We start from the raw sequence: 21,929 nt of genomic DNA, 5'->3' as shown, positions 1-21,929 counted from the left end.
GGGAGGAGGTATTGTTTCATATTCTCTGTGTGTATATAAAGTCTGCTGCAGTTTCCACGGTAAACATCTGATGAAGTGAGCTGTAGCTCACGAAAGCTCATGCTCAAATAAATTGGTTAGTCTCTAAGGTGCCACAAGTACTCCTTTTCTTATTCCAAAGGGAGTGAATCTTTGAATTTTGAACAGTTTTCTTTGAATACACTTCCCCCACCATCATTAGTTTTGTTCTCTGCAGTAATCCTGCATTTACACCTTTTCAGAAAATATTATTTCTCTTCGTTAGGGAGAGTCCCACTCAAGGAATACCAGAGATAGGGTCAGAATGCCCAAATTATCATCATTTCAATGCTTTAGGTCCAATGCAATATATGATTGCAAATTTAGAAAAAAATACCATTCCAGTGACACATGGATAAAACCTTCAACTGCTAAAGAAATATACCATTTATCCAAGAGTACAGGTCAAATCTGAGAAGTCCTGGTACAAATCTGACACGTTATTGCAAAACTGTGGAAAATTACCATTCAACTCTAGAGAGCCAAGTGGGAGCTTACAGTTACCTGTTCTTACATTCTGAGCCCTCAGATAATGGATGTTCAGCCATTCCCAACTAAAATGCATCATTATTTTTCAGTGGGATTCTGTTGACAGCACACAGAGTAAAATAGAGTCAGAGACATGCACATTTTATTGAGTATTCTCAGATTATTGATGACAGTGCAAATAAATCACCAACACAGTTTTTTTACCCATCACATCATATTATTTGTGCACTTGGTATTGTTGATTTGCACATTCCATTGCTGCCACTGTCCACAAGTTTGGCTCTTCCTTGACTCTTAATACTCCTTCTCCCGTCTGTCATGTCTGTAAACCTACCTATCACTGCTTCCACACTATTTCCCGTCTAGATACTACTTTGATTCCAGTTCCATTGAATTTCTCCCCTGTGTCTTCATCTGCTTCTGCTTTCACCTTGACTATTATTTTTAAATCTCTACCTGGACTTTCTGTACTCTCTCTCACAGAACTTATTTCTTTCTCTGTTCTTCTGTCTGCTTTCTGCACTCGTTTAGCGCCTACACTGCCAAGTGCTGAGCATCTGTTGGGAGGTGCTAAGCTCTTGAGTTGAAGGGACATTCATCACCTCCCAAGAGAGATGCTCAGTCCTTCACAGGGTTGGGCCCTTTGACCCTGCCTCCTCCCCCTTTTGTAATGCAAGGACATTCTCCTCTATTTCTTGACGTCTGGAACAACTTTCCTGAATTTCTCTGCTTCATCAATACTCCACCTCTCTTTAAATATTTAAATCTTGGAATATTTCTGCTCTCCATCTTAACTTGTTTCACCGTCCCTTATTGTTAAGTGCTTTAATTATTTTCTCCATACAGTTGTTGAGATTTTAAAAGTTTATTGATTTATAATGCAGTTTTCATTGAAGTTCATGGGACCTGGGCATCCAAATCCTCTTGGTGGCCTTGGAAACCCTACCAAATGTCTCTACACAACTGTTCTCTGCAATTTGTGTCTCTCTTGTATTTTTTAATACTGTGAAACATGTTGTGAAACAGTTTGTGTGGAAGATGCTGTATAAAATAGAACTGCACTGCACCGCACAGCTCTGAAGATCAGTGTACTTTATAGAGGGAGTTGCAAAATGTTTGCCTCAGTTTCAGGAACAAGGTAAGGGCAACAAGAAGAATTTATCAATGTATGGGCTGAAGCAGAGCAAAATTTAAACTCCTGGTATGTAATTTCCCTCCTGTTTGATGTCAAGCTTTTTGGAAGAGTTGTAGAAAAGGGTCTGCTGAGGTGGTGAATGTAAAGCAAATGGTTGACCACTTGTCGAAATGTGATGTCATTGTCATCATTGATATAACTGATGATGTCAGTCACTAAAGGCCCAATCTTGCAGATTGTCTCAGAACCAGATTGTGCTTCTAAGATCTGAACACAGAGTATGGATTTCAGACACATCCTGCTTCCCATGTGGAAACAGATGTATTCACTCCTCAGTGATGCTCATCAACCTCTTTCCAAGACTCTGATCACTAAAGCACAAACCCTGGCATCCAGCCAACTCATATTAAAACTTCTTGTTTCCAGCCATTATTTTAAATGAGCTTTCATTTGTTTAGCAGCAGACCCTCAGTCATGATGATCATCCTTCCTATTCTGTTTAATTGCACAGCAGAGTGCTTTGTTTGGGTATAGTTACATGACAGCATAAGTCTTATGAATTTAGTCATGCGTTGATCTATTTTAATTATAGGATTGTCGTAACACTTTTTTATAAGGTTGCATGTAGAACTAACACACTGTCCTTAAACCTTTGCAGCATCTGGATAGTGATGAGGATTCTCCTTTAGTAACTCTTTCCTTTGCCCTGTGTATTCTGGGTAGAAGAGCTTTGGGAACAGCAGCCCACAATATGGCCATCAGGTAATTTCTAGAAATGTAGTAAAAGTTTTCCAGGGACTCAGGAGTTTCCTTGTCTTAAAATGAGAAGATGTTTGGCTCTTTCACATATTATGAAAGCTAAAAGGTCATTAGATCAGAGACAAGGGCTATTTCATCCATAAATTAATTTTAAACTCTGTCCTTGACCACCTTTTGTCTCTGTAACATGTACATAATGAATATTACGGGTTTTTTATTTAACAAAATAAAATCATACATGGCAGAGTAATTATTCATTTTAGGTTGAATCTTGACGTGAGATACTGCAATGATGACCTTCTCAAAAGGGCAAGAAGCTGCTAAATTGTCTGGCAGTTGACCTGTCAGTAGAGGGTTGCAGCGAGACATGGATTCATAGGCTAAATAATAAATCTGTAGGCTTCCTAGGTTCAAGAGAGCTGTGTTCCCTTTTGTTGTGCAATAGGATGACTTGAGGGAGCTTTGTGGAGCTTTCCTCAGTCTCCAGCTCCAGAGCATGCACCTCAGCTCATTCTTCTCCACTTCTATATGTTGTTTCAAAACACTTCTCTTTGAGAGATGTGTTCAGTTTTCATTATGCTTGGCCCAGGTATGGGACTCTCTTCATCTCCCACCTTCACTAGTGAATCTGGTTTATTTGGCTCTTGATCGTTTGTGTTTTATGATGTCTTAATTATTGTTGTTCAGCCTGAGCAGCTCAGAAATATAAAGGGTGCTTTATAAATAAAGTTATTGCTACTTCAACAGGGTGTGGGGTTTCTATCCATATCAAGGATATTTGAATCACCCAGGGAAACAAGTCACAGCCTCTGCTCTAGATACTAGTGTTGCATGATTAGGAGGGTGGTGTTGCTTGCTAAATGGATACAGTTGCCTGGAAAAGTAGTAGGATCATTGATTTCTAAAGGAATGTCTTGGATTTATGGGGACTAAATGGACACAAAGACAATGACAAAAGGTCCACACCCTTTACACTTCTTAGACTTAGAAGATATTTGAATGGAGTGAGCAAGGTACCACTTAAATATCAGAAAGGCATCCCCTCAAACAAAGGAAACCTAGTCTTAGAGCTCCAAAAAAATCTCATTTAGAGTAAATTCAGCATTAGGGCAATGACTACTAGGTATCCTCTAGGTAGCAGATCGTAGGCAAGCATTGTGCTCTAGGGGAAAAAAAAAATTTAAGCTGAGACTACTGATGATGTACACCACGTTCATTCTGCTCTTATCTCATCCTTCCCATTGGTCTGTTTTTGTCCACTTGTTGAATCCTATCAGAAATGTAAAGAGACAAGGTGGGTGAAGTAATAGCTTTTATTGGACCAATTTGTGTTGGGAAGAGGCACAAGTTTTTGAGCTCACACAGAGCTCTTCTTCGGGTCTAGGAAACATACTCTCATGAACAGAAGTTGGTCCAATAAAAGATATTACCTCACCCACCTTGCCTCTCTAATATCCTGGGACTGACACGGCTACAACAACACAGCATAAACTTAGATAATAAGCTGTCTGAGACAAGGACTGTCTGTATACTTCTTTCTGTATAGTGCCTTGCACAACAAGGCCCTGACCCTTGGCTGGGGCCCTTACGCTCTACTGGAATGCAAGCAATACATTACAACTTGTGAAGGTCTGGGAATATAAGACCTACAGATAGCAAGACAAAGGCAAAAGGTTGGTGCTGAAACAAATTGACACGTTAAATATTGACAATCATTGGAGCTGGTGGTGCTAATATTAGACTATATCTACACTAGTGTGTTTGTCCTGTAACTTGATCTAATTCCATCCGTTTTGCAGTATTTTTTTTTTTGCCCCCATCACCATAGTATCTAAATGTCTCACAGTATTTCTCATGTATTTGTCTCATGTATTTTTCCCTCACAACTGCGCTGTAAGGTGGGCAATGCTATTATCCCCATTTTACAGATGGGGAACTGAGGCACAGAGAGGTTAAATTACTTGACCAGGGTCACACAGGAAGTCTATGGCAATTGCTAATTAACTCAAGGTAGCTAACAGGATTGTAAAGTCTACTGTAGAACCTCTACAATGTGTGTTTCTGCTTGTGGTTCACCCTGCCATGAGTCTTGATGAACCACAAAGAGGAACAAGCATTTGTGGAAAGCCTACTCGAATTCACAAGTTTTTTCTGAATATCTATACTAACATTTACAGTTAATTTGTGCTAATTGGCAATCAATTAGCTCAAGTTACAGCATGACCAAAAACTCTTCTGTAGACTCACCCTAAGGCTATGTCTATAGGGAGATACTGAGGAAATTTAAGGTGAATCAACTAAAGGTGTGAAGTTCAGTGTGCATAAATTAAAGTCCATTAAACCACGGCTATGTCTACACTACACAGCTTTTAGTCACATGGCTGTGTCGCTACAGCCATGCTGCTAGAAGTCACGCAGTGTAGCCACACACCAGCAACTTGTATGACTTTGAAAGCATTTTATGTTATAAGCCTGTCCCTTCTCAAGATAAAGCAATCCTTTAAATATTTGTTTTAGCTTTCTCATCTTTATTTGAGATGTCTATAAAGTCTGCTTTTATGTCTTCCTCTTTGAGCCAATGACTCAAAACATTCATGGCCCACATTGCTTATTTCTCAGTGTGTTGCTTTTCCCTGCTTTCTTGAGAGGTTTTTTTCTCGTTTCTATTAACAGCTGCATGCTCCCTTGCTTCTTTATTTTGGATCGGGTTGACTTTTTTTCTTTTTGCTTTTAACCACTCAAATTAATGTGGTTTTTAGTAAGCGAGCAATATTCCAGTCTCTCCCAAAGTTTCACTATTTTCTCTGTGAATCTAATGTTAGAATATGTGGACTTTGTGGAAAAACTGTTGTGCACAGATGAGATTTTCAGGGAAAAGATTAAAGCAGTCTTGGTCTGTGCCTACCAATAGATATACCACAGTGATGAGGGCATTAGAAATGCATATATAGATACCAGTAAAGCTGCCTAAAAGCATTGCTACAGAGCTGTTACCCTCAAGGTCCGAACTCTCCATTACTGTGCATCAACACTGTAGCAAAGGCAACTACATTTAATCAGCCTGGATGGTTAGTAGATAGATGGAGTGGCTGCCAATAATATCTTTGCTACTGCAAATAGATAATTTTATCTCAGTCTTCCCTAAGTTTAATATAGAGAGAATACTGCAGGTAAGGTTCATTATCTGCAAAGGCTTTTGTACACATTTTAATTGTGACCACTGGAGGTAGGTACTAGATACTCACACACACAGAAGCATTATCAGCTAATTGGATGTCTCTTTTCCTGAGCCTACTTCATACTTAACAATACCTTTCTTGGGGGGGTGGGAGAAGGTGGGAGAAGCATATACATGAGATATGGAGTAGCCACGTGGTAGTACAACTATATCAGTATTATGATGATTTTGTTGTCCTCTTATGGATATATTGGTACCTCCAATTAAGTTTGTGTCTTTCATTTTAGTAAGATTGTACTAATGAGCTGACCAGTGTTGAGGACAATAGTACCTTGCAAGGGTATGTGTTAACAAAAAAAGTGCTTAAAGTGAGACATAAGATAGTTTTGCCAATATCTTCTTTGCTACCACCTCACAAGACACATCCCTAGAAACCTTTCACTTAGCCTATCTTTTTAATTCATAAATCTTATAATAAACTCAGAATCTCTCAGAATAGATTTTTAAACAATGAAGCCTACTACCAAAATCCAGGCTATGGAGTGACTCATCTGGAACATATGTCTTAGGGCCATGTTGAAATAATATATCTGTGTCTTTGAGGGTCCTTTTTAAAAAGAAGCACATAGAGATGAACTGAAGAAAAAGGTCAGAATAAAGTATACATGGCTGTTATAGGGACTCTGAGAAAAACAACGCTAAAGTTGGTACCAAGGTGGGAATATTTCCCTGTTGACAACAAGGCTGTTACCAACAAAGAAAACTACAGATCCAGTCTCTTCTGCACCAAGCATAGTTCTTATCATATTTATCATGTTTACCACTTGAAACACTGTCACAAGTTGTTAGGAACACAAAGAAGCCAGAATTCAGTGGAACTCGTATAGTAATATATCCAGATTATACTGGCATTGTATTAGTGTTGAGACTTTTTGTCTACTCAAAGGAACAATGTTGAGGACTTGGATTGTATTGCAGTGCTGTATTAAAACAAACTGAGGGAAGAGAAGGTAGGACAAGTATGCATTTGATACTGAGGACACAGATAAATTCTTTGCCATGGGAAAGGCAAAAATTCAGCTCTTTTCCATGGAAGGACGTCAGGGCATATTGCCGATCTTATTGGATTAATGTTTTTTAGTTTTTAAATTAGTTTGGGTTTGGTGCACAGATTACATTCAAATGGGTAATAGTTGGTAAACATAGACAAAGGTATGTGTTAGTGGTGTATAAAATGACTAAAGGGATGTAGCCCCAATTTGTAAGAGGTCAGGACCACTGAAACATTCTCTGCCATGTCCAAATGCTAAAAGATTATGTATGGGCTTTCTTTGACTTAGATACAATCATAGGTAGGGTGTTCAGGAATAACTTTGGACCTCCACTTGTACTTTCCATTGTGCTATACAATAACACAGTGGAATCTTCCCCTTCTGTGATCCCTGTCTACATACTTTCTAGAGGTTCTCTATGAATTCCCATTAGGAAAACCTGAGATGTAACAGGTAGTCAGGATTGTAGGGTGCTAGCTCTTTCTATTCAGTAGATCTCATGGGAGGAGGCACAGAATTCTGACAGATGTGAATGAATCAGTAGAGAATCTGTGAAGCTAATATATATACTGTTTGGGCTATATTCTAATCTCTGTTACACTGGTGTAAATCTGAAGTAATTCCATTGATTGCAGCAAAATTACTTTGGATTTACACTAATGTAAATGGCCCTTTATGTGACTTAGGGAGTGCTGAGCATGCTGGTACTTAACAAAAAATAGTAATGCAAAAGTAGTGTTCAAAAAGCTGTGTTGAGCTGCACACGCTTACATCAAAATGGAAGTTTACACAGTGGATGTAAACTATCAATTTACACTCATTTACACAAGATTTTTATCCAATCTATTAATCAGTAAATGTTATTGTGTAAACCAAGGTTTTAAATCTTCTTATATAATGTATGTAAATAATTTTTCAGTGTGCCTGTTCATGTAAATGTCATTACAACCCCAGAATTAATACTAGATTACACAATAAATTTATTCATTAAGGAAGCAGAACGTTGCTATACAAATCACATATGCTCTTAAATTGTATTTAGGCAGCATCTTGCACATCTCAGCAGGGTAATTTGAAGAATGACATCATATTACCATTAGTTTATTCAGGTGTAAATGTCATTTTTCATTTAGTGTAGGGGGTTTTGAGAGTTAAAAAAAGAAAGAAATGTCATTTTTCATTTAGTGTAGGGGGTATGAGAGTTAAAAAAAGAAAGAAATATGTTCATTAATCCTTCAAAAAGAAAAAAAGTTTACATTTTAGAATCTTTAATATAAATTTGGACTCTGGAAAAATTCCAGATATGTCAATGTCTTCCAGTAAAGAGTCCCCAAGTGTCATTGTTTTGGAGAAGTTGTGAGGACCAGATATCTGCTGAAGATTAAGAAAAACAAAACAGTATTTTGTAATCCAGAAAATAAGAAATGAGATAGCCCTGAAATTAACTGGGTTCCTCGAACTTTGAGGGATTCTCGGGTCTGCAGAGTTCACTTTGTGCTGCATTACTCCACCCAGCTGGAGATTGCCCCTGGAGAATTCCTCTGTGCAGGGGAATCTCTGGCTCCAGTAAAGCTGATGGAGGCAGCTGGCTCTGCTTCATGATCTGTGACCACCACCGCCTCCTTCCCCATCTGGGCTGCACTGCCTATCATAAGGGGGAAAGAGGTAGGGGAGGGGAGGCACAATGAAGCAAGACTCCACTATGCCTTTAAAGATGTTACAGGTAGATTAAAGCAGCCCCTCTGTGGCTTTGTCTGCCAAGGCTGAACAGAGCAGAATCAGGGAGCCATGATCAGCTCACTGTCAGCACACCCATCTTTGCTATGCTCCAGCTCTGGACTGGTGCAAGGGGAGAGTTCAGTCCTAAATTTCTTTTAGTGCGTGTATCATTGTGATTTCTCTCAGTTTAATCTACTTTCTCTTGAGGCTTTAAATGAGATTACCCTAAAGGACAGTGCAGGTCTAGTGCAGAGGACAAGTAAAGAAAGGATAGGATAAGAAGTAGAGGATAATGTTTTTAAACTAAACAGAACAGAATAAGGGAGACACATTTTGCTATCTGTTACATTTGTGTATATTCCCATTGGGATAAATAGGAGTTGCACTTGTATAAATGATGGACGAATCTGGCCCATGATGTTTTTATAACTCTGTCTATGATACTACCAAATAATTGTTAAGTCCCTGTTGATAAAATATGTTGTCTAATGATAATACATGTAGATTTCTTTTTTTTTAAATATGCCTAGTATGAAACTTTGAGGTTCCGGAAAGTAACGGGACAGAATTGTTGAATATTCACCATTATAACTTTTACTGTTGTTAAAACTGTAAAGTAAATTAATCCACAAATTCTTTGTCTAAAATCTATAGGATGTGTGTATTCTGTCATAGATGTTTGTGAACAATTCCCATGAATGCATATGGGAGTTACATATACTCATTAAAGCAAAGTAAGCCCTTAGCTAATAATATTTTAGGATCCAAAATATCCCATGCAGGTGATAGACGTAAATGTGTCTAGCACAACAGAAAAGATATCCCCAGTGTCAGCTAAGACATACAGATCATTGTAAAATTTAAGGGAACCTTTCTTTATCACACAGGGGGACAGAAATCCTCATATAAATCTAGGGCTAAAGCATCCCCTCCTGCAACAAGACTGCAGGAAAAGTAACTTACTAGGGAAAGTTCATGTGGCTTCCTCTCTGGCATTTCCTAGCTGTTGACTCCTCAATGGGGTAGTGTTGTGACTTTGCAAAGAGCACATTCGGAATGGTCTGTGAACTGCATGGATTCTGCTTTGGTCCTGCTTTGAGCAGGGGGTTGGACTAGATGACCTCCTGAGGTCCCTTCCAACCCTGATATTCTAGGATTCTGAGTTCTTGAGGAACTGAGTTCTTAAGGTTTCAGTGTGATGTTTTTATTGGGGCTTGCTCTCTTTCTCAAATATATTTACCATCTGGTCTCTCATCACCAATCTGTAGAATTCTCGAGGAAGCAAGGAGTCTCAGGTTTCAGTAAACAGTTACTCCAACAGCATAATGGGTGAAACCAGAGTCAATATCTTACTCAATATCTTAAATCCTAAACCCAATATCTTACTCAATATCTTAAATCCTAAACTCTCCATCTCCCTGTCTCTGTCTAGCTTCCTTCTTGTTAGAAGTCTGAAGAGTCCACAAGTAGACACTAGCCTACACTGAGGCTCAATGGAAAATTCTGTTACCAACGCAGGCAGAGGGCTTGTCCCTCCTTGTTGCTTCTCACCTGCCCTCACCATCCCAGGAGCCACTATGGACCGCTGATTGCCTGTGTTCCCCTCTCCATTCAGGGGGTAGAATGCTCAGGGTGCGAGTTGGAACTAGCTTAGGTTTTAATCTACTACCTAACACTATGGTATCTAATGAGGAGCAGTGACTCCCTCTAAAACGTCTGCCAGAAATGGGTTTGCCAGGGGAACAAAGTTTTGTCCTCCTTTGGCTCCATACATCCCCACACAATAAACCCAGAGTCCCATCTGTAATAGCATTTTAGACTGAAGAATGTCCAAGCATTTCTACCATCTCAATAGTGGTTCCCCTAATCTAGACAAGGTACCAGCATCTTTTTTACCAGCATGCCATACAGACTTCTGCCGAGCAGAGTGACATGACACGGTGGTGAAAATGCTGGTGGCTGTCCAGAGCCCTGTCTACACTACCTTTCCTACAATTGCTACCATTAGTGCGGAAGATCCAGTGTTAGCAACACCAAGGTATTTTTTCAGAACAAAAAGTAGTGTGGACACGCACAACCATTGTTTGTGTAGAATGTCTGCCCTGGACTCAGAGAAAAGGAGGACAATTCTGCTTTGGCTTGGTTGCCCTGCCTCTGATAACTATGGGGCCATCATGGCAGATTATCCAGTCTCTTAATCCCCTCCTCACTGGCACGCTTTAAGGGACAGTTCAGTCCTAAGTATTTTATAATTCTCTAGAATAGTCTTTAATTTAATTGACATCAGTTTTTAATGCTTTTACCTAATAGGGTTAGAAACAGTGCCATATGTAGCATTTACATCTCCATTTAGTAAATGTAATTTCTTTGGCATGAAAGTTTATTGTAGCCAGATGGGTTTGGTGTGAACTAATAACTACGACAGAGATACTAAAATGTGTATGTTAAAACTGGGCCAAGAAACTAAACCCAGCCCTGAGAGAGGCCAGAAATCAAAGAACTTGGCTATCGCTTCATGATAATCTCATGTGAGTCTTCAATACAGAGCATGTTAATGCGAAAAATAACAATGGCTGCATGTTGTGTTGACTAATAAATATATGGTACATGGAAGTGATGAATTGAGACTGTGTCCAACTAGAGGAAGGATGTACCACGTCTAATTATGATCAGCATAAGAAAAAACTTGTTTAAATTTGTTTTTATTTTATTTTTTTTTTAGAATAAATTCATCCCGTTGTCTCAGGAGACATATATAATCTGTCAGGGATGATAAATAGACACAAACATCCATCAGGGTAGTCTAAGTGTATTTAATCCTATTTCAGCATGGGAGACTGGACTAGGTGACCTCCTGAGGTCCCTTCCAGCCCTATGTTTTGATGATATATAATATTTAATGTAATTGTCCTCTAGATTCTCCACCACTACTGTTTTGCTCCTGATATGGATCTCCTTTGCAGTAGCAGTAGTGGTTCTTAGGAAGTTTTGGTGGATGAATTTAGTATACATCACAATGGAGGTTGACAGTTCTTTCTAAATCCAGGCACAGTGAGAGCAGGTGCTATGCAAGCTTTCCATTCACCACTCTGCTGATGCAGTTGAATTCTTACTTGCAACATCCATAGCCAGTCTAATCCTGGACCTTTCTTTAGCAGGTGTTACCACTCACACCAGATTGTGTAACATGCACAAATGTCTTTAAGGGTCTTTGATGAGAATGCAAACTCTTCATCAGCTGCGATTTTAAGAATTGGACTTGAATCTCTGGACATGAAAAACCAGTTCACTGTGCTGTCTACTCTTCTCCCATCCCAGACAACCTCCTGCTGCAGATTTGATGTTTTTGCATTAGAAAAACTACACTATAGAATCTCATTATTAGTAGCTTTTTCTTAATTTTTATCCTGTAAAAGGATAAAATACAATAGCAATTTCTCCATGTGAGGATTCAGTTGTATGCTGGATGTTTGTTCAAATGGGTGACTTGGCGGGCGGGTGGGCAGGCAGGCAGGCAGAAGGACTTCTAACCAGTTTTAAGTAAATATGACTCATTCTGAAACATGTATTTGTCTAGACTGGATATACACATTAATCTGTTTTCTAAACTGGTTCCTTATACTGATTTCCCAGGTACAAACCAGGATGTTAGCATTTTCCAAACTCTGGGTGAGATTGATTGAAAGTCAAAAGGAGTTAGGTGTCTAATTCGATTAGGCCCTTTTGAAAAAATCCCACCCTGTATTATTATTATTACTCATAACCATATGTAAATGAAGAACTCAGAGGGGCTTGCCTGTATTTATAACATTCCCAGCAGTGACACCGGTCTCTGCCTTTCAGTCTACGTGCAGTATGCTTCAGTTCATGCTGATTAGTTGGTTTGTGTTACACAGCACCTTTAAAGACAAAATTGGTATCCAGCTGGTAATAGCCTATATCTTTCTATTACAGTTTTTAAAACATGCTACCCACTAAGGCCAAAATTAGAAATGTATTGCAGCTGAAGATAGACCAGGCAGTTTCCTAATCTCCCTGTTCTCTCCCTTGGAAAGAGAATTACTTTCCACCCCGCCCCTTCCCCTTTTCCTTCTCCTAAAATAATTACAAAAGCTCAATTAAGTGGAGAGCTCACACATTCTCTGGAGAAAGCCTGGATGGTAATGGAAATCTCTAAGATCTTATTGCTTTTCTCATAAGAGTCTTTAAAATGTAAAAAAAACTTCACTCTTGTAAAAGTGAATAAAATCATGTCAGGTAGTTTAAACAATGTCCTGTGGGTTTGTAACAGATGTCCCAAGGTCTAATTCTATTTTCTTGAACACCATGGCCTGCTTTTTCTGAATAGTTTTAGGACTGTAATTTAAGTCATTTTCATTAAAAATACAAACTTTTTGTAAACATCTGTTACAAAAAGTCCTGGGAAGCTTTTGGTGTTAGATAAGCATTAGAGCTGAACTTAGTAGTTTTGCCTCCCAGGTGTCTGTGCAAACATTTTCTTTGGTTTTGATCTCCTGAATTTGCACCCCATGCATCTTGCTTTGAGTATGTCAAGCCCAAGCAAACTCAGAACCTCCAAACCAAGCTCAGTCAGAAGCACCAAGTTCCATCTGGTTTCTTATCAAAACCTCACAGAACAGTGTAGTTTTTATTATTTCAATGCAAAACACCCCAAAGTTTCCTCAAAACTGTTCCCAGATTTCCTTGAAATGTTCATGAATCTTAATGCACTTTACAGCATGCCTGGTTTAACTTTCAGGTTTGTAATGAAACCCTAAACCAGGCAGGTTTCAGGCTTCATTGAAAGTATTTTGTGCAGCTGTGTTGGCATCTGCATATCTATATCTAAAGTTCTGTGCCTTGCCAGTGCAAACCACTAAAGTTAATGGCACTAGATACATTTTAAAGGTCAATAAATAAGGAGCCCAATCTTGCAATGTATATTCATGTAAATAGACCACTGGTATCAATGGGAGTATTCTCCTAGGTGTAGGTCAGATGATCAGCCCAAGATATACCTAAAAACCTTACTAGTAAGCACCCGCACTTGTTTAGTAGTTGCAATCCAATTTACTCTCATTTTGAAGTCACTCATTTACTGTGCAAGCTGCAGGAGAAAGTAGTTAAAGTTGAACCACAGCTTCTAAACAGAACTACGTGTAGCATTTCTCACTTTTTCAGGAATGCTATCAACTCCTGGAACTTGTGAAAATGGAAAACTATTTGCAATGATTGGTTCAATACGAAACTGTTGTTCTGGGAATAACTAATGTTGTTGTTTTACAGTTTAGATTCCTTTCTTTACGGACTCCATGCTCTGTTCAAAGGAGACTTTCGAGTTACAGCAAAAGATGAATGGGTGTTTGCAGACATGGATCTGTTGCATAAGGTTGTCGCTCCAGCAGTCAGAATGTCCCTGAAGCTACATCAGGCAGGTGTATTGTACATGTTTTCCTAAGGAAATGCAGGAAAGCTCTGAAACTGGCCCAAAATAAAATGAGAGAGGAATTGTTGTAGTTGTGGCTTTATTCTGAATAGCTTGCTTGACAAAAATAGAAAAGCTTAGACCACGATTGTATGTGTCTGGCATACATTTCACCATTTGATCTTTTTTTCTTTGTCTTCCCTCCACACACACACTCAATTTTAAATCATTTATATTCCAGACTCCTTGATCTTCATGGAGACAAAACTCCCATTGACTTCAGTCAAAGTTTTACCTGCATAGGAACTACAAGACTGATTCCTAGATATTTTTTTTAATTAGATGAATTTGATTGCTATTTTATTAACCATTTATGTGCTAAGAAAGAAATGATTTGATATTGTTGTCTTTTAAAAATGTAGTTGAGGGGGAAATTGTTTGGAAGGCTTAAGACCCTTCTTATCAGTCAAATGGCACAGCTGTTTCATTGATTATACCATGAGGTTTCTGAACATGTAGACAGTGGGCCATGTTTTGATCTCAGTTACACAGATGTAAACCTGGAGTGTCTCCATTGAGCTCATTGCAGTTTTCCAGATTTACATCTGTATAACTCAGAGCAGATTATTGTTCATGTAAACTAACCATACAGTAGTTTTTGTTCTATATAACATGTTATTTAATAGATAGCATTGTCTATATGTGTTGTGAATATAGTGGATGGTGGAGCTGCTATGTAATAATCTAAGAATACTGATCAATAGCAACTTTATGAACACTGCATGTAACTGGGTCAGTGAGTTACTGCATAGATATATTGGGTGATTAGACTTTCCTGTATGGATGTATTGATTTAGCTTGCTAGGGGGCTGTTGGAAAAACAACCAGGAATGCACCCCCAATGGCTACAGATAAGCAACCCTGCATCAAACACTTGCGCAGGGGCAATGCAAAGAGTGGCCGAGTTGCAGGCTCCATCTCATACTTACACATACGTTTTGCCAAGGCTGTGAGCCTAGAGATCAAAGGGACACTAACAGTTTAAAAGGATACTATGGAGAGAGATGAGGGGGAGTTGTGATGCTGTTAAGTTACACGCTGATAACTTATAAGGGAATATTAATAATGTCTTAGCTAGACAGGAACAAATCTTTTTTTTCTTTTAAAACAGCTATAAACAAGTTTTTAAAATTGCTGTATAAAGCATATGAACTCCCACGCTTCACTGACATTGTCGCCATACATTAACAGTGGTAGTATTACTTTGTATCAGATAAAGATCCAGCACAATAATGTGATAGCTCTCTAAATGTTGTTCAGCTTTGTGGGGGGTGGGGGGGTTGTTTTGTTTTTTAATAAATAATGGAGTTCCAACTAAAGTACAACATTTCACAGGTTGTTCTATTTCAGTCACATCCTACGTGAAAGAATTTTCAGGTCTATCTATTTCAATTCCATATTTAAGAAAAAAGTGGTTAAACTGCCATTCTTCGTGGCTATCAAGTAAAGAGGCTGGATACTCTGTAAGTTAGTTGTAATCATACAAACATTTTCTTCATGTAGCCCTCTATAGTACTAGGGTGTTAACAGTTCCATTCCTTTTCCCTCATCCAATCCCCACCCTCTCCCTGTGTTATCGCTAATGTAGTCTTTATAGACACAAACCTGTTCCAACTGAAGTCAACAGGTGCTTTGTCACTGACTTCAATGAAAGCAGGAACTAGTTTATCATCAATAACGGTTCTCTTTTCATGGAACTGTCTGACCATAGTAATATTCATTTCATTTAATACCAGGACCAGTTCACCTGTCCAGATGAGTATGAGGACCCTGCAGTTCTGTATGAGGCAATCCAGTCTTTTGAGGAAAAGGTTGTAATTTGTCATGAGGGTGACCCTGCCTGGCGCAGAGCTGTACTCTCTAACAAAGAAGAGCTACTCACCTTGAGACATATAGTGGATGAAGGAACAGATGAATATAAAGTTATTATGCTCCACAAAAGTTACCTGAGCTTCAAAGTTATCAAGGTACCAAAGACACCTTTCTAGTATTTCAGATTTGTATTATTTCATCTGTGTTTAGGGCACTACACAAACAGGCAGTCTTCACTTGGTGAATTCTTGGGACCTGGATACCATTGTTGAATAAGTAGGTTTAGCTAAGAGAGGGAGGTTGATCAGGCTGTTGGGGCAGGGGACTGGGAGCCAGGACTCATGGGTTCTATTCCTGACTTACTGTGTGGCCAGAGTCAATTCACTTAAATTTCCTGTCCTTCTGCTTACTCATCTGAAATAAAAATTCAAGCTTATCTGAGTAATATTTGTAAAATTTCTTGAGACTCGTTGATACTATATAAATGCAAAGTACAGTTCTGTTTGGGTTATACACCCATCATAGTATTTTTTTTAAATTGAAAACGTTTTCAATGGTCCATATTTTTCTATTTAACTGTAGGTAAACAAGGAATGTGTCAGAGGGCTTTGGGCTGGGCAGCAACAGGAGCTAATTTTTTTGCGCAATCGTAATCCAGAGCGAGGTAGTATCCAGAACAATAAACAAGTCTTGAGGAACTTGATTAACTCTTCATGTGATCAGCCACTGGGATATCCAATGTATGTTTCCCCATTAACCACATCATACATAGGGACACACAGCCAGCTGATGAACATCTGGGGTGGACCTATCAGTTTGGACAACATTAAAACATGGTTCAGATCCAAGTGGTTAAGGTAGGTGGTTAGACAATATTCAGCCTGTATTATGATCGGCAGGGGAGGAAGTCTGCAATCACGTTATTTTCTATTAAGAGAGTTTCTCACTCTGTGGGAAAAATTGTTATTTCCTGATGGGTGCAACCGTAGCTAAATATATAGAATAGCTTCCCAACTACTGTGAAAATAAAACTCTGAGCTCCATTAATGACGTTCAAGTACAGTCCTCTGTTATCCAGACAGCATCATCATCATACTCCTTAGCCTTATTGACAATGATCTTATTCAGAAAAGAGTGATTTCTCTAAATAAAAATGATTCCAAGGCATTTTGCCTTTTATTTTTTGTAAATAGCAGTATAGATTTTCCACATTGCAGTGACTCTGAACAAGTTGAAACATGAATATAGGTGTTATGCTCCAAAGCTCTGGCAGTTTGGGTCAGACCAGCATTCCCAAGTTCTGATACTTATCCAAAATACACCAAACCTTTTGTGTGTGTGTGTGTAATTTTCATAAAGAAACAAATAACAAAAAATACAAAAAGATTAATGATTTATAGCTTGCATATGTTACCAAATACTGCAAATTTTGCAGGATATCCAATCAAATTATGCCACTATGAAACTTTGTCACTTGTCAAAGCTGCAAGACCAGACAATGCAAAATCAGACAGTATTACACAGTCTAACCTTTTATTGAATCTCCACTATCAGGCCCCAACTTTCAGGATATATAACCCCAATAGCTCTCGCACTCTCCCCATTAACTTTGTGTCTCAGATATTTCTTCTGTCACTCTTATAAGCACTCTTCATGCAGGAATAGTGCATTTGACCTGCCATCCACTCCATTCCTTTCATGGCTGTAGAAAAGGGACAGGACCCTGGTTTGCTTGCCCCCATCACTTCATCCCTGTTTGCTCTAACCTGCACTCTGGGATTTGCTTTGTATATTAATCTCCCAGAGTGCACTTTATTTCCAGAGCATATGAGATTTGGGAGAGAAGAGCATTCCACTTGGCTACTTCATATAAAGATTCGCCTTTTGGGAGCAATTTGACATTGGATTAAGTATGCTGTTGGGTTTCGGGGCTCCAAGGCCACCTACCAAGATGGATTTGGTTTGAGCGATGAATGGAGTTTTATATTGCTTTTTATTTTGGCTAAACCAAATTACCCACCTCTAACATAACTATAATGTAATATAATGACTATCCTCAAAACTGTCAGAGCCCTGTTATTTGCCTGTTGAATACACCTAGAGAGCTGGTCGGAGCACAGCTATTCACTTGTACTGTGAATTTCTCTAATGTTGGCCGCACAAATTCTAATAAACCACATTACTTGATAGTGTGTCTCATCTCACAAACAGAATGCGGAAGGACTGTCATGCAAGTCACAACAGTGGAAACAACGTTGAAGAAGTGGATAGTGGAGGTGGGTCTTCATCCAGCAACAATTCTGCAGGTAATTCAAGCCAGAGTAGTAGCTCACAACACACAAGAAATGGATCCCCCCAGATGCAGCCGCCTTCACAAGATTCCCGTCAATACGCAGGTATGTATACCAAAATATGAGCTCTTTTACCTGTCTGTTTAGGCTTGTCGTTCCTCAGGGAAGATGTGACTGGGGTGTTTGGTGTTTTATTTGATAGCTTTAGGACATGATGCAGTCAAGTACTTAGAGGAACAATGATCCAAAATTCTAGGTTCTGTGGAGTCAGACTATATAAACTGTGATTCAAATTACTACACCTGCTGGTGATTCTGACCTCAGAAAAGCTTCACAGCTCTCAACTCACCAAATTTTACATTTATTAGGCCACTCCTATATTTATGTGCTCTGGTAAAGCTGAGGACAGCACACACAGTCCACTCTTCACCTTCTCATGATTTATATTACATTATCAAAGAGAGGAAGACAGCAGGAGACAGGGAGGAATGTAGTTGCTGGAGCTGAATTGAGTTTGAATGTTCACAGAAATTAACCAAATTAAAAACAGAGTTTCTTTGCTCTGAAACTAATTCCAGAGTGATGGGCTAACTTATTGATGAGCTGGATGGGATGCATGAGCCTGGTAAAGATGGTGATGCTGCCCAGATCTTGCCAAATTATTCCACTTCATACCAAATACAGTGTTTTGAAAAGTTTAACAAATTATAAGTGACATCATGGGCCAGGTTCGCCTCTGTCTGAGATCCACTCAGTGTAGAGGATTAGAGGAGAGTTGTGTCAAGGAGCTGGTTAGGGTTACAGCTTTTTGATCTTGGGAACCACTCCACATCTTAAGGGACCATATGACATTAGCCACACCCCCTTCCTACCTCCAACTTGTCTCATATACTAGTAGTGCAAATGAGCACAGGAGCCAGTTCCCCTGTTTATACAGAGGGTTCCCTTTCACTAGGAGAACTGTCTTCTGGCTAGCTATGATCAGATTCTGACACCTTTGCAACACCTGAGCAGGGCAAAAGGGGCCAGAATGAGAACAAAAGAAATGTCCACTGGAAATCCTAATATAAGAAATGGAGATCTCAACTTCCCTAATTTCCAAGCAAATTATTAAGCAGGCATGTTTAGGGGGTGACCTTCTGACTTATTCTTCCAGAGGAGGGTTATTGGGAGGGCATAGGACAAGCAGAATGGCTATCAAAGAAGTTACCTGAGTCCCCACTGACAAACTACTGAATGCTAGATCCCTGGACCAGGAGATGCCTTTTGTAATGGTGGAAATTTGAACACAGATGGGAAGTAGTTAAAAAGTGAATTCAGTGAGCCCTGTGCCTTGACTATTTATTGGGAACTCTAACCCTAAAATTGTGCCAAACTCTTAACTAAATTGCTAAATGGGAGATATTGGGGAAAGCGAACAAAATGTCCTGAATTATATGAGCAAGAGGGTTTCCTGATCACTAATGCACGTGGGATTTTTTCTCTAGTGTAGCTTCCATTATATAAATACAGTATTCATCAGAAAAAAGCCAACATTTAGACCTGGCCAGTCAGTCTGATATGGAGTAATTCATGTCCTCATCACTTATGAACAAAACCATGCTTTGAACTTATATTCTGAGCCAAAAACTATTTTAGATTTGTGATGATCTGTAAGGCAGGGCTAGCTACCTGCTCGCTGGAAATACTGGTGTCAAATTATAAAACTGGTGTAAAATAAGTCATACTCATCATATCTCTGAGGGCTTAGGACTTGCTGAAAGGTTGAGTTAATTGACTGTACATCACAGTTGTGCTATAGGTTATAAATTAAGGCAGAGAACTAGGAACAGGATACTTGTTCATTTCTTGTTATATCTATTGGCTCTTACATAAAAATAATGGACAAGGCTGGAGCGAATCTTGCCATGAATATAAATTATACTGTAAGATTACAACTGCTGCTTTTGATTCCTGTGTTGGAGCAAAATCCCCCTGTGCACTTGGGCAGCCTCTCTCTGTTGCGAATAACATAGTGAAGGCAGGGAACTGTGCAGCCTGGAAATACTCCAGTCAGAAGGGAGTGAGACTTGGGTCTTCACCCAAGAAAGGCAATGGCTGGGGAGCTAGAAGCCTGAGAATGGGTGCCCTTGTTGGAGCATAGAGGTGAAATACAGGTGCAGTTGCCCTGAACTGTGACAGATACGGTATGACGGTTTGATTGAGAAGCTAGAAAGATACAAAATTAACACGGCACACGTTAAATGGATTAAAAACTGGCAAACTGATAGGTCTCAAAATGTCATTGTAAACAGGGAATCGTCATTGAGCAAGTGTATTTCTAGTGGAATCCCACAGAGATTGGTTCTTGGTCTTATACTATTTAATATATTTATCAATTACTTGGAAGAAAACAAAATCATTACTTGATAAAGTTTGCAGATGACACACAGATTGGGGGAGTAGTAAATAATGTAGAGAACAGGTCACTGATATAGAGATATCTAGATTGCTTGATAAATGGGTGCGAGCAAACAATGTGTATTTTCCTACAGCCAAATGTAAAGTCACACATCTAAGAACAAAGAATATGGGGGATGCTATCCTGGGAAGTGGTGACTCTGAAATGGATTTTGAGGTCATGGTAGATAATCAGTTGAACATGTGCTCCCAACGTAATGCTGTGGCCAAATAGACAGATGTGATCTTTGGATGTAAAAATGAGAATAGATTAGAGAGGTTATATTACCTCTGTATTTGGCATTGATGTGGCTGCTACTGGAATACTATGTCCTGTTCTGAGGTCTACAATTCAAGGAGGATGTTGATAAATTGGAGGGCTCAGAGAAGATCCAAGAGAATATTAAATGATTGGAAAACATGCCTTCTAGTGATAGACTCAAAGAGCTCAAACTTTTTAGTTTAACAGACTTGATTAGTTTACAAAAAGCTGCATGGGGAACAGAAATTTAAAAACAGAGGCTCTTGCAAACGTATAACAAGAGCCAAGGGCTAGTAGTTGAGGCTAGACAAATTCAGATTAGAAATAAGGGACACATTTTAAAAGTGATTGTATTTAACCATTGGAATAACTTACTGAGGGTTATGCAGGATTCGCCATCACTGGAAGTTTTTCTATCAAGATTGAACTAGAGCACATCTTTTAGGAAAACATCCAAACGGGAATTAATTCAGGGAAGTTCTATGGCCTGTTATACGGGAGGTCAGACCAGATGATCACAATGGTCCCTTCTGACCTTACAATTTATGAACCAACTGTATTTAGTGCTTCTTAATTTAATATTTCACTTTACTGGCTGGTGCCATTCAGTCTGCAAAATGCAATTACAGCCCTACATAAAAATGAGGAAAATCAGGAGCACTGAAAATACGTTGGGTGCACCAAAAAAAGTGTCTTGTCTTTACAATACAGCATATAGAACAGCCTTTGTTTCCAAAGTGTTTTCAGGGGCTATGCTATTTATGTGTCGATATGGGTGGTCTACTACACAGCACTGTAACTGCTGAATTTGGGATGAATATAGAATATTTTTGGACAGCGGTCAGCTTGGCAGTTTAAATCATGAACAGATGTTTGTCCGTATTTGACTGAACTTAACACATCACAGCCTCTCTGTTCTTAATTCATATCTGTCCTTTATATTTTAAGAAGATAACATTAAAATAGGCAACTGACCTAGAAATAGGGCTTAACCAAAACCCCAGAGTTCAAACACTTTGGATCTTTAGGAAAATCAGAACCACATCTAGCTCCAAACTTTGCAGCTCAGGCCTGTCTTTAATTACCATTAACACTCTCCCCAGCCATCCCATCTGAAGTGCGGAGAATCCATGGGCACGTTTCTTAATCAGTGCATGAGGCTTAGCTGCATTAGCTTTAGTGGGAGTCATGAGGCTTTTATTACAGGGGCCACTGCCCAGTATGCCATTTTTGCAAGTGTACTTTTTATTG

General features: G+C 39.1%; 1 protein-coding gene across 1 annotated transcript in view; it reads left to right on the top strand.

Annotated features, from left to right (window-relative positions):
• Positions 1–21,929, top strand: part of PCNX2 (pecanex 2) — a 221,929-nt gene that overhangs the window by 195,005 nt on the left and 4,995 nt on the right. Inside the window, exons 28-32 of the mRNA XM_048843857.2 lie at positions 2,340–2,443; positions 13,676–13,820; positions 15,611–15,841; positions 16,269–16,543; positions 17,898–18,082. Coding sequence (XP_048699814.2) covers positions 2,340–2,443; positions 13,676–13,820; positions 15,611–15,841; positions 16,269–16,543; positions 17,898–18,082 — 940 coding nt within the window. The remainder of the gene's footprint in view (positions 1–2,339; positions 2,444–13,675; positions 13,821–15,610; positions 15,842–16,268; positions 16,544–17,897; positions 18,083–21,929) is intronic.

The sequence above is a fragment of the Caretta caretta genome, chromosome 3, assembly GCF_965140235.1.
Source record: "Caretta caretta isolate rCarCar2 chromosome 3, rCarCar1.hap1, whole genome shotgun sequence".
Classification (NCBI taxonomy): Eukaryota; Metazoa; Chordata; order Testudines; family Cheloniidae; genus Caretta; species Caretta caretta.
The sequence above is the reverse complement of the archived record's forward strand: the minus strand, read 5'-3'. Positions and strand labels throughout refer to the sequence as shown.